The 12593-nt window shown below is 41.1% G+C and overlaps 1 protein-coding gene across 31 annotated transcripts in view; it reads left to right on the top strand.

Annotated features, from left to right (window-relative positions):
* The window catches only part of mical3a (microtubule associated monooxygenase, calponin and LIM domain containing 3a), an 81870-nt gene extending 69579 nt beyond the window's left edge, over nucleotides 1-12291 (top strand). For 26 of the 31 annotated variants that reach the window (XM_085281576.1, XM_085281580.1, XM_085281590.1 and 23 more), the window contains 7 exons: nucleotides 460-567; nucleotides 1228-1321; nucleotides 2122-2172; nucleotides 3102-3152; nucleotides 8916-9015; nucleotides 10187-10260; nucleotides 10367-12291. In XM_085281576.1, the coding sequence (XP_085137702.1) occupies nucleotides 460-567; nucleotides 1228-1321; nucleotides 2122-2172; nucleotides 3102-3152; nucleotides 8916-9015; nucleotides 10187-10260; nucleotides 10367-10551 (663 nt within the window). In that variant the 3' untranslated portion in view covers nucleotides 10552-12291. The remainder of the gene's footprint in view (nucleotides 1-459; nucleotides 568-1227; nucleotides 1322-2121; nucleotides 2173-3101; nucleotides 3153-8915; nucleotides 9016-10186; nucleotides 10261-10366) is intronic. The other 5 variants (XM_085281581.1, XM_085281592.1, XM_085281603.1 and 2 more) reach the window with 3 other exon arrangements.
* Nucleotides 12292-12593: the final 302 nt, after the last annotated feature.

The following is a 12593-nucleotide window of genomic DNA, read 5'->3' as shown; positions in this document are numbered from 1 at the left end:
ATGAGATTAATCTGTCACTGCGGCTCTGTATTTACTCCAGTCTGGCTACTGGAGGACCTTTTCACATGTTTTCATTCATGTTTTCTCTTTCTGCCGTTTTGCGCTAGCTTAAATGCTCATCCATGTCAGCTTACAGCGGAAACATCTCTGTTTTTTCTCGCATATGTATTATCTATTGTGGAGGATTATAACAGAGCTTGCAGCAAAGTTTATATGAAGTATGTTTCACACTGTGTTTTATGCAAGCATAACTTTTCTAGCCCCCGAGAGTCCCGTAGATGACCGATGAAGCTTTAAATAGCATTAGCCACTTTCCTGTTATCTCCTCGCCCTGTTAGAAGATCCAGAAAGTTCCCCTCCTCAGCTTGTCTGAGTGCTCAGCACCTCACGGAGCCACCTACACACATTAGGACCTTGTGGATGAGACTTTTCTGATTTACGTTTTGTTATTCCACACAGAAAACCTACACGGAGGAAGAGCTTAATGCCAAGCTGACGCGTCGAGTCCAAAAAGCTGCACGACGACAGGCCAAGCAGGAGGAACTGAAGCGGCTCCACAGAGCCCAGGTTTGTCCTTTCTTCTTTTAAAGACTGCTTTCCTAATATAATTTGGGAATTCAGTTTCCTGCATTCTTCCCCTGGTGCTTTTTACCATTTGGTCACTCCTAATGTTTTGAACTGAGGCCAGATTCATCCATGGTGATTGATGTTGTAACTGCAGTCAGACTCCCGTTCCCCTGACTCAGCACTAAGCTCTCCTTTCTCCTGGAGCTGTCATTTGCTGGCCTCAGTTTTGCTTCCCTTTACTGGCTATTTGCAGGACCCCACAGGACTTCTTCTATTTCAGCTCCCAATTCTGTGTGGCACAGATAAACCCAAGACCTGACAGAAGCTGTTACAGGAGATTCGAGAGGGGGGGAAAAAGCATCAAAAGTTTCAAATTAAAACAAAAAAAACAACTTCAAATCAAGACACAGAGAAGATGACAAGCGACTGAAATCTGCACGTTTTCTTGGGGTTTTTGACAAATTAATACAAATGTCCTGTGTGGCTGCAGGCGTTAAATATAGTTGTCGTTGCCACTTCTGACATTTCAACAGAGTAAACAGCCGCATCGACTGAGTGTTCCCTGTGGGAGTTTAGGGGGGATTTCTAATTACTGGTAGTTAGTTATCACCCTGTGCATTTATGATACTGATGTGCCTCTGCTGCTGATCGTCTCCTCAGATCATCCAGAGGCAGTTGGAGCAGGTGGAGGAGAAGCAGAGGCAGCTGGAAGAGAGGGGCGTAGCTGTGGAGAAAGCTTTGAGAGGAGAAGCAGGTAATTCCTCGTCAGTCATACTTGCATATATCGATTTTTTTCATTCAGTTTGGCTTCCTATGTGCGCGTGCATTTTTAAGATCGCGTATTAGACACCTCACTTGTTAATGTTTTACAAGTACTTTGCCATAAATTTGACGTAAGATCTTGGTCATGAAAGCTGCTCACCAGAGGCCACGTTTTATCTTTACACGATATGAGTTCAGAATTTTCTAGAGCTCCAAAGGGAATAGTAATAACAACCGTCAGGGTTACGTAACTCAGCAAACCTGTCCCTCTGCGCTCATTTGATTGTGCTGAAATCACTGTGTGCGTTTACCATTTATTCACTTGTGCCGAAGCATAATTCAGCACATGATTTCGTATGCAGGAAAAACACATTTATTTCTCCAAAGTAATAATCCCGAATTGTTTCTGACAAGGGACTATCACAGACGATATACTTCCGAAATGAGAAATAAATAATTTCTTTGAGAGCAGCACAATTTTTTCTAAGCATGAATTGTGCTCAGTAGTAATAATATAATATTTACATGATGTAGACTTGCATGAGGATAAAGTACGAAGGTTGACTTTGCAGCACTGAAATGATATTCCAGCCTAGTGCACTTTATGGTGAAGTTAATGGAATGAAATGAAAACTTTAATCATGCAAATGCATGCATCTAGACACGCGGAGCATTAATTTCAGTCGGTCCCTTTTCTCGCCGACCAAATGACTGTTTTACTTTACCATCGGCTGTTTATCCAGTTTGCTGTTTGAGTATGTTTTAACGTGTTAATACTCTACTCTCTTAAAGGATTGTATAAAGGTACTTGTACATTACCCAAACAGCACAAAAGAAGATCAGGTATTAGATTTTACTGTAGTTTTCTTAATTTTTTTTCTCCCTTTCCTTTTAATTAACCACACATGAAACTGTTACGTAGGGTCCATCTGTGGTGACACACTGCAACAGTTCTCCATCTCCGAACATGTCGATATGTGTTCGTTCATAACGTGTCTGCCATCATCAGTCCAAGCTGCATGCAAACGAGGAGAATGCGTGTGTCCCCCTCCCCGACATAGATTGGTGTCTGCTCATTCTGGATGTGTTTCGTCTCTCTCACCGCCTCTCCAGTCAATACTCGGATCACGTTAGATTTCCTAAATGCAATCAGAATGTAAGAAATCAAATTCGGATTGGTTTGCAGCCCGACAACTTTGTTATTGGAATCATTTCTGCAAATATTTGCTGTGGTTGGATGACTTGATACAGATATTTCTTGAGATCTTGTCTTATCTTTTTTTCAATTTACTTATTTTTTTGCTGCTTTCGGAATGCACAACAGCTTATCTGCTCCACCCAAAGATCTCAGCACATGTAGATTTAATTGTACATAAGTGGAGAGCTAGTTCTTCTTTTCTGCTCAAATCAATACACATAAAAATGAAGCAATTTCCTCAACACGTCGACACACACACACACACACACACACACACACACACACACACACACACACACACACAAAACAGAGCAAATATGCAGAATAGCCCAGCAAACGGCAACACACCAAATCTATGCAGCAGTCTTTTATTATCATCATTGGAAATATTCTGTTGCACAAAATGACTGCATTTGAATTGTGGTGAGTACTGATGGACTCTGTGTGTGTCTGTATGTTTCAGAGAACATGCATGACTTGCTTTTGTTGGAGATTTCAGTGTGTGCGTGTTTGTGTGCCTAGTTTGGGGCTGTGTTAAGTAACTCCTATCTCTAATATATCCCTGTCGTTGTAGACTATTGGGGAGATTCTAATTACAGTGAAATCCTGGACTTGCATCTGGGCGGTATGTATTTCACATCTGTCGCTTTAAAACTAACCTAATGGCTAACCCAATCTGTCCTTCCTCCTCCCTGTTACTACTTGAGCTTTGTACCCCTCATATCCGCCGTGATTGGCTGGCTGGCTTTAAGCCACTGCGATGCTCTCTGCTCCTTTACCCTCCCTCCCTCCCCTCGCTTTCTCCTTTACTGGGTTTGTAGTTCAGACACTCTTTACATCAAACGGAGATCAGACACTTGGCCTCGTGCTGTTCTCTTAAGATTGTCTTTGATCTCTATAAACTTATGAATGATGAATGAACGAATTAATAAGTAACTTTTATTTGTCACTCTGCTGCACGTAGACTGTTTGGTGCAGCACTGATGCAAACGGCGACGCAATGCAAAGAGTGATATTAGAGCAGCAGTATGCATTCATGCTTTTGCTGCACATTAAAGTTCTGGTCTTCTGTTGCATATTCATTAAAACGTTTAATTTAGCAGATAGAATAATATACTGTTCATCAAATAAAATCCTGGCGAGTAGCAGCAAGCCAGCTGAGATGGGGAACCGAGAAAAGTACAGAGTTCTACTTAAAGGCTGGGAACGTTGAATATTCTGTTCATGAGAAGACCAAAACCACCAATGCACTGATCCTGCTGTCTTCTCATATTCCTACATCGATATATTCAGTGTTATTTTTATGGGAGACATACAGGACAACTGTAAAACAGATTAATGTCTGTATTTGTTTTAAACTAATGACCTTTTTTCAGTAAATCATCTCTTTTTTTAATTGGTACATGTGAGATTCGTAATATTGCATGCACAGGGTCTCTATTTTCATTTCTAGTGCAAATTTCTAAATCGATCTTTGTCAGTTGTCCTCTTTTACACCATTAGCTGGAAGGAAAACATGTTTGAAGCAACGCAGTTTGTAGATGAACTGAAAGAGCTTTGGCTTTCCTAATTTTAACAATAAGAGAAAAGAAATCCCAGCCTTGTATTTCAAGAAAGATATTAAAAAAAAAAAAATCTGTGTCTTATTTCTGTGTTTTTATTGTCAACTGTCACATTACATCTAAAGATATCGCGTTTGTGACACTTTTGAGTCAACTCATCTCATCTAGTCATGTTCCGATCTTGCACATTGGAGCTAGAGTGTGATGGAAGATGGACAAACCTCGGACACCTGCCGACCACACACATGTGTAACCTGTGACCCACCCTGGTTTGACTAATACTAAACTCCTAGCCTGGCTCTTAGCTTCGCCTCAGAACTCTGTCCTGCTGTAGTTCTGCACTGTAGTCCCAGCAATCTTTCTCATACCTGCTCAGTTGCATAACTCCCCAAAGTGTTTGTGTGTGTGTGTATGTGTGTGTGCACTAATGGGTAGTGCTGTAATCTTAAAACATTAGCCGCTGTGTATAAGCTGCTGCTGGAAAACTGTTTAACGCGTTGACTGTGTCTGGCTGAAAGGTCTCGTCGTGTCCACTGTTCTCCTTTAGACTCGAGTATGAGAGGAATGCATCTTTTTCACCTCACGTCTGCTGTGAATTCGGTTTGTGAGAAACACGTGTTTGATTTTTAGTTATTTAGCATAAATGGAGTTTCTCAGCACGAGGGAGAAAAATGAGCATTTCTTTATGCAGGGCTTCTCTGTGCTTTTGTGTCGCTGGTTGTCGGCACTCATCAAAAAGAAGATTGTGCAGAGTCATTTTGTTTTGGCACAAAGGTCACTCTGCAAGCGTCCGAGTTTCCCCTTCTAATTGGTTGCCCAGAAGTCTAACAGGAGGCATGGTGTTTCATCACTTCCAATCCAGCTGGTTTTATTTGTTCTTTCTGAGCTAATTCAAATGTATGAACCTGAAACTGTTTTGGGTTTGTTGAATGTTTTGGGCTGGATGTGTCACAAAAAAACACTTTTAGCTTCCTGATAATTTTCCATTAGTCCTCCGTCCTGCTTATCGTGTTTGGTGGGTGATGAAGAACTGTGGCGCTTACACTGAATAGTGGCTTATACGGTTTGTGCTAGCAGATGAGACCTGCAAGGAAAAAACAAAAGAGGAAAAATCTAATATTAAAGCCAGGTAATTTCCCCCTTCTTCTTTCTGCTATTTTTATTAACTTTACTTAGAAATGTAATAATCAACTTTAATAATTATGAGCATAGATGAAGATTCATTGAACAAACGACACAATCCATAAGCACATTTGGATGATTTGGGGAAGCCATAAACATTTTATTAGGGCCTCGGTCTTTTTAAGTTGCAATTTTTCCTTCTTTTCTGTGATAGTCCCTTGTAGCACGTATTGAGCATTTCATTCTCACGCCTCCTCACCTTCCAACCTGAAAAATCTTTTTTTTTTTACTCGAGTATGAGCCCTTACTATAGAAGATCCTGCATATTTGCTCCATTTTAAGTGAAATGTGCCTTACATTACACATATTTTCTAGTCTATATTTTAGTGGAAGTTACTTAATAAACGCCTATCTGTAATCTTACGTTTTGAGAAAATCTTTTTAGTGGATGCAAATAAGAAGAAGAAAAAAATCCTAATTTGCACTTGAGAAGAAGCTAAACTTCAGAAGTCGCCAAACCGGCAACAAATTACGCAGGGTGGTCTAAACATGTAGCGTGTACAAGAAGCAGCACTTTAAAGATGAAGCCATTATCTGCGTCTGCGAGTGGGATGGATTTATGAGCAGTAATGGGTTTTATAATGGGAATAAATCATTTATATATAACCACTGGCTATGTGCGTGGTGTGTAGCGCACAGATATAGGGTGCTTTTACCTAATTGAAAGATCATGAGAAGAACTACACTTGCAAGATCAAACAGGATTATTTTCTCTTCTATGCTCTAGATTTCCCCCCTCTTGTTTTCTGTTCTTATTTTATCCCATATTTTTCATTTCTCACACCACACAGCTGATCTCTTCCCACCTCCTCTCTCTAGGTGATTTGTCTGCTCCCTATCGCAGTGCTCCTGTCCCCTGTTGATTTTTCTCTTTGATATTTTCTTCCTCACCTCAAACCTCTCCTTCCCCTTCCTCCTGCACCCTCTTTGTCCTCTTCTCTTTGCCTCTGTCATGTCTGTTTTTTTTTTCCTCCCACATTATTTCCTCCATTCTTACTGTTTCTTACCTCCCCCTCCTAATGTGCCCACCTGCGTCACTCCCTCACGCTCTTTCCCCTCTGTCTTGTGGAAGTTGAGCCCTTTGTGGGGATGCCTCGCCGAAGACCGCTCTCCTTCTGCCCCTGCTGTTCCCCTGAAGGTAACATAACCTCGCTGCATCTGCCGCCAGTTGTGGCAGGTTACCTGCAAGCGTAAGGATCTCCAGAAATGGGCTACGTCGTTGGTCCCCCCCCTTTGTCCTCCCAGCTTTTCCTAACTGTTTGTGTGACATTAGGCTCAGTAGGTTTCTCCAGAATATGAAGGAGCTCATCACGCTGAAGCTGATGTTGGGGAAAAATAATTTTGTTAGAAGTATACAGTGGTCCCTCGCTGTAACGCCGTGCACTTTTCGAAGCCTCGCTGTTTTACAGATTTTTTGGGTTCAATTTTGCATGTTTGTTTTTTGTTGTTTTTTTCCAGCGTATTGTCTTCTGCGTCCTGATTGGCTGTAGACCATTGTCAATCAATCTCGTGCCGTGTCTCCTGTACAGTACAGAACGCGTTCAGCTTATCAAATGTACATAAATCTTCGATCGCTAGCAGCGTGTTCTGAAGTGCCGTACGGTATGTTTGTTTTCTCCCCAACAAACGCAACGATGTCGATGAAACATTTTGAAAAGTGTGAAAAGGTCCACGCCTGTCTCAGAAAAGTGTATAAAGTGTGTAGTGAAGGGTTTTACAGCCTTAAAACATCTATAATAATTGTAAAAAAATAAAGTTGGCTACTTCGTGGATTTCACCTGTCACGGGTTATTTTTAGAACGTAACTCCTGCGATAAACGAGGGACCGCTGTATATCATTGTGGATAGTTTACCAGAACACATCTCTGCTCCTACTAGGGGGGTCCCTCAAGTCCTGAACAGGTGTTTTACTGTGGGAGTAATTTAATATCAAGATTTAGCTTAGCATACTTCTTTGCTAGCCGTAATGGATTATGTCTTTCCTGTGTAATGCTCATTTTCAGAAAATGCCATATTAGAAAAACAGAATATTGAAGACTCTGGTGCATTTTTCATTTTTAAATAAAGAAATCACCTTTCAACCTATTTTAATACAATAATGTAGAAAGTTTAGACCATCTAAGTACTACTGCAGTAACTTAGTAACTACTCAGCCACAGCGTGACTCTAATCAGCAGCATGTTTTGGTTGGATTTTCTGGCTTATCCTTTGATAAAATCTTTACAATGTCATGCAATCATAAAATGTTCAAACTGAGCAATGACCACCTGACACCTGACTGGCCTGTCAGCAAGAAACTTGCATGGTGTGATGATTTGTTGTAAAATTCCAGCCTTATGTAAGTCTTAAAAATGAGTGGGCCACGTGGTTCGGTCAGTGAAGCTTTCAATCCATGTGAAGAGAAAAAAATCCCCCCCAAAAAGAAAGGCATGTTGTTTTTGTCCTTGTTTCTTTTGTGATGGGAGCCTTGGCTGAAGGGTGGTGTCAGTGGAACAGACAGAAGTAGTTAAGGAAGAAGAAAAGCTCCCATTGTAGAATAGGTCTGGTAAATCAGGCTTCGTGTTTTTGTCTTCTCATGTTGCATTGCTCTAAGTGTGAGCAGCTCTCCTCCACCTCTGCCTCTCTCTCTGTCCCTTGTCTGTCAATTAGCAGCAGCCAGTGCCCGAGACCACAGCCATGCTATTTATGTGTGTACAATGTTTTTTCTTTTCGTTGTGCAAGAGCCTCCTCTTCCCCAGCTAAGTATGTCACGCTGCATCAAGGTTCGCCTTCTGGTGTTTCATCAAGACCGCTTGGCTCCACCTGCTGCAGTCAGATAAATGAAAGGGTGCATCGCCCCAGCAGCAGACCTTCCCTAAGCATGCCCCATACACTGGTCTTCTCTGCATAGTCAAGTGGGACTGCAGGAGAAGTGTGCAGCTGCTCTGCGCTCTGACTGCAATGCATGATGCCAGCAGCACTAAATATGCTCGTCTCTGTGGCAGGATGAATAGAGGGAACTTCTCTACTGGTCACAGTGATAAGTCCTCCTATAACACTTCAGTACGTTATTGAATATGTAAAGACTGCAGAATAATTCACACCTATTTTGTACCCATAAAACCACCGAGCATGAATAGGATCTGAAAGGATTTCATTTCAGCTGGTCGGTCAATATGTGGACAGGGGAAGATGAAATATTTCCATAGGTCCTTGGATTTATTTCTCTCTAATATCTTAGCTATTGATTGGTAGACTTGTGAATTTTTTATTATTACTCACACTTGCAAAAAAACATATAGGAGTTGCTCAGAAAGTAGCTACGTCTGTCGAAAGGACCAAACTGGGTAACACAAACTCTCAGCTTCACAACAACAGGTATTGTCTGTATGTGTTTGTATGTGGATTGTGTGTGTTTCTATGTGCACACATGCCAAATTTGAGTCCTGTAGCTCCTCCTCACCTTCTGAGTGCCATCGTTAGGTATGGCACGGCCAATCACGTCGATGTCGAATCCATTCTTCCACCTCACCATCCCTCTGTAAGGACATCCTGGCTTGGCTGTCATTGCATTGCCTGTGTCAGTCCTCGTCTCTGTGACATGAGTGTCGTGCCGCAGCCACCTGGAGTCTCACTGCTGCTCTGTGCTTCCTCCTTCCATCCAGGTATGGGTAAGAAAGACGATCCTAAACTAATGCAAGAGTGGTTCAAGCTGGTGCAGGAGAAAAATGCCCTAGTCCGCTACGAGTCCGAACTCATGATATTGTAAGTACATCCCTTTAAAGGTGCACTGGAAAAACCCCAAATGTGTTAGCTGATTGGATCCTTTTAATGTCCAAGATGCAAAACTTGGTTGTCACTGGTTCATATGTTAGCTTCTTCTTTTTATGTAGGTACATGTATGATGGCAAATTTCACTAATGTGCACTGTACAGATGGAAAACTGATCTTTAGAAAATGTCAGTAGTTGGCTGAGATGAGGTGAATTCAGTGGTTAATTTTAAGGGTACGTCTTATAAAGTTTATAGTAAGTGGATAATACAACAGGGCCATGACCAGACATCATCGATCGCGATGATTCTTGAATTCCTTGGACTCTGATAGTTTTCAGTAGTTGGTGAGAAACTTCAGAGCAGTGACCAGAATAATAAACAAATCAAGCCTGAGTAAGAATTATAGGTTTGTAAATAACAGACCACGTCACTGTATTCTCACCAGCTGGTTCGGGAACTACAGTTTTAAAGGGATCCTTCTTTTCAGAAGCGACCGTGCATGGATGAGAGGGTGGTGTGCTAAGTTAGCATCTCATTTTCATAGGTTAACAAGATGCATCTATAAAGTGAATGAGTCCAGTTGCACATATGTTGTCATAAATGTTTATTTTTACCCTTAAGTTGGGTTAAAGAAACCAAAAGTTGCAGTTGCCAGTCTTCCCGAAGGTTGCCAGGTGATCAAAATGCATTCCAGCGTCAGATTACTTTATAAGTGTAATATCATAAATGCCTAAATATGTAATATAATGTCTTTCTTAAGGTTTATAAGTTATGTTTCTCTTGACAGAAGCAGAGATTTATTACCTCCTTCTTTTATAAATAGTAATATTATGAGTGTGATGTTGATTCCCCTGCTATGAAGTCACTTATTTTTCATCTGCTGATATGTGACCGCTTTTTCAATACATTTAGAAAAATGTAGGAAAACCAACTTTACTGCTTTAATTTTGGCCCTTAAATTATCCAGTATCATCTCATCATTGCTTACCAAAAGCTTTTAGATTAATAGCCCATCTTTTTTTCCAGCCAGATAGTATATTCTTTAATTAATGAAATGCTACATAGATAAATGAATAGTCTGATGAATAATGTAGATGTCGAAAGCTATAGCTCATTAGTGACACTAACTTAGCCAGTCTCCCTTCTTACTTTCTGTCCCCAAGTGCCAGAGAGTTGGAGCTGGAGGACAGACAGAGCCGACTGCAGCAGGAACTCAGGGAACGGATGGCCGTGGAAGGTGAACGCTCGAATGCAAATTAGCTGACGGGCTATACAAATGAGCTCCCAGCGTTCATATCTGCATAACGTCTCTTTGTTTTCAAATTTGCACGGGCTTCTTTCAGACCACCTGAAATCTGAGAAGGAACTGGCTGAGGAGAAGCAGATCCTGAATGAGATGTTGGAAGTGGTGGAGCAACGAGATGCCCTGGTTGCTCTCCTGGAGGAGCAGAGACTTCGAGAGAAGGAGGAAGACAAGGACCTGGAGGCTGTTATGCTCTCTAAAGGCTTTAACCTCAACTGGGCTTGATGTGAGGGGAATCATTTCAAGTTTTCGACTGCTCGTAGGCGGTCTCAGTCTCACGTGGGCGTCTTTGATGTGGATATATCTGCTGAACTTTGACACAGGCATTTGGCCTAAAACTGTCACACCTAGAGCAGCCAATGTGTGAAGAACCCCAACAACATAATATGTACACTACGGCTGCCTGTGATGTTGGAGCAGTCTGCAGCGTTTACATATCCCCTGCCCAAAGGCAGTACATGTTAATCACTTTGCAGTTATGCTTGCTGTCTCAGTCTGTGGGTGGAGACGTGGTGTGTATATTCACAACTTTAACATCTCAACCTTGAAAATTGTGGCGGGGGGTTAGGAGAGCGTTTAAAGACTTTGTTCTCCACTATTTAAAGGGAAGAATGAAGATTGGTCCTGCTGATGTACAGGAATTGTAAAAACAAAAATGGGAGGGGGTATAATCGAGTCCCATTTTCAGTAGATGAGGGTCCTCGGTCTTAGTGCTGCAGAGGTGTGTTTTAAATGTCAGAGCAAGGTCTCCTAGCTCGCTCTTTTCAGTCCGACTGTAGAACGGACTCTGCTGAAGCTGCCTTTTTTTCTCCCTAGTGACAAACTCACATCAGCATCCTTCAGAAACCACAAATGCATCATAAAACGCTCCGGGGTTGTTGTTGTTTTCTTTCCTTTCCCCCTGCAGAGTCTGTCACCACTATGAACCCATTAAATATGTCCATGTTTATGTATTTATTACCATGTTTTGCTTTTAACAGTTAAAAAAAATGGTTTTGTTTTAATTTTATTTGTATTCACAGGAGAGTGCCCAGAATCTCATTATCTCGCATATCTCTTTTGTATCTCGCATACATGCCGCTGCATGTCAGGAATTATGGCTTCAGGCACATAGAAGACTTGGATGCAAATATTTAAGCATTTCACATGAGTTGATGATGATGATGGGCCTCTCTGTGAGCTCTCATTGGCTGTGTATCACACTGACCGTTAACGTTTACAAGTATTTGTTCACATTTTGGTTCCTGCTTTGTTAAACAGTAGAAACAATCCTCGGGATAGACTGTATTAACAATGGGATGTTACTAATGACCTGATGTTACTGTTGTTAGTATGGGAGGACTTACTGTGGGGAAGAGAGAACACTACACAACTATATACTGCAGTGTTAATACTTTAGCTTTGAAAAAGATGCCTTTTCATTTCCATTCTATAAACTTAAGTTGTTTTTTTTGTTTAGATTTTTTTGAGGTATCCAATAATCACATCTGTGTGTTCCACTGGAGCTCTTTTTTTAAAACAACACTTTTCTACAGCAGGTCCCCAAACTACACATAAATGGGACCCTAAAGAACTGCACAAGCTACATTGAATGAGAATATTGGTTTGGTTTATCCGTTGGACATCCTTGGCGGACTAGTAGGCCTCTTTGCCAATTGTACAAATCCAGGTGGGCACTGTTTTACAGTGTAGAAATGTCAGAGGCTATATTTATGACTTGTTTGGAGCTGTGAATATTACACAATTTTATGGGCTGTTGTTTTAGATTGTGTGTTCCAAGGTTGACATGATTGTATTGATATTTATTAACCTGTGCAAATTGTATCATATGTAAAGAAAGTGAATCCTAATTTTTAAAACTACTCTGTCGACAAACGACTTGTAATGTAAATGCTTCATGTAGCTAAAATTCATAGGGGTGTTGGATGTATGCTGAAGACGGCAATAAACGATGCAATTCTTTTACGTGTTTGTCCTCTAAAATCAAACTTTTTAATTGAATGTCTTATAGTTATGAGCAAGAGATTATTATTTTTAAACCTTTCATTCCACCTTAGCCAGCCTGAGATGTTACTGTGACTTTTTCTCTGCTTTCATTACAAGCCCAGGCTTAATAAAGGATTAGCGGAGGCTTTCTACCGAGAACACAAAGTACAGTAGCAGAAAGGAATTAATTCCTAAATGCAAATAGGCAGGCTATATAATGTGGTGGGACTGCATAGATTTAAAGAAGTAGTAGAATACTGTTCATATGGTATTATCTGTGC

Source organism: Mchenga conophoros, linkage group LG7 (genome assembly GCF_057382185.1).
Source record: "Mchenga conophoros isolate Kocher_MC1m ecotype Shallow Benthic linkage group LG7, M_conophoros_male_GT1.1, whole genome shotgun sequence".
In the NCBI taxonomy this organism is placed as follows: Eukaryota; Metazoa; Chordata; class Actinopteri; order Cichliformes; family Cichlidae; genus Mchenga; species Mchenga conophoros.
Note: the sequence above shows the minus strand (reverse complement) of the source record. Positions and strands in the feature narration are given on the sequence as shown.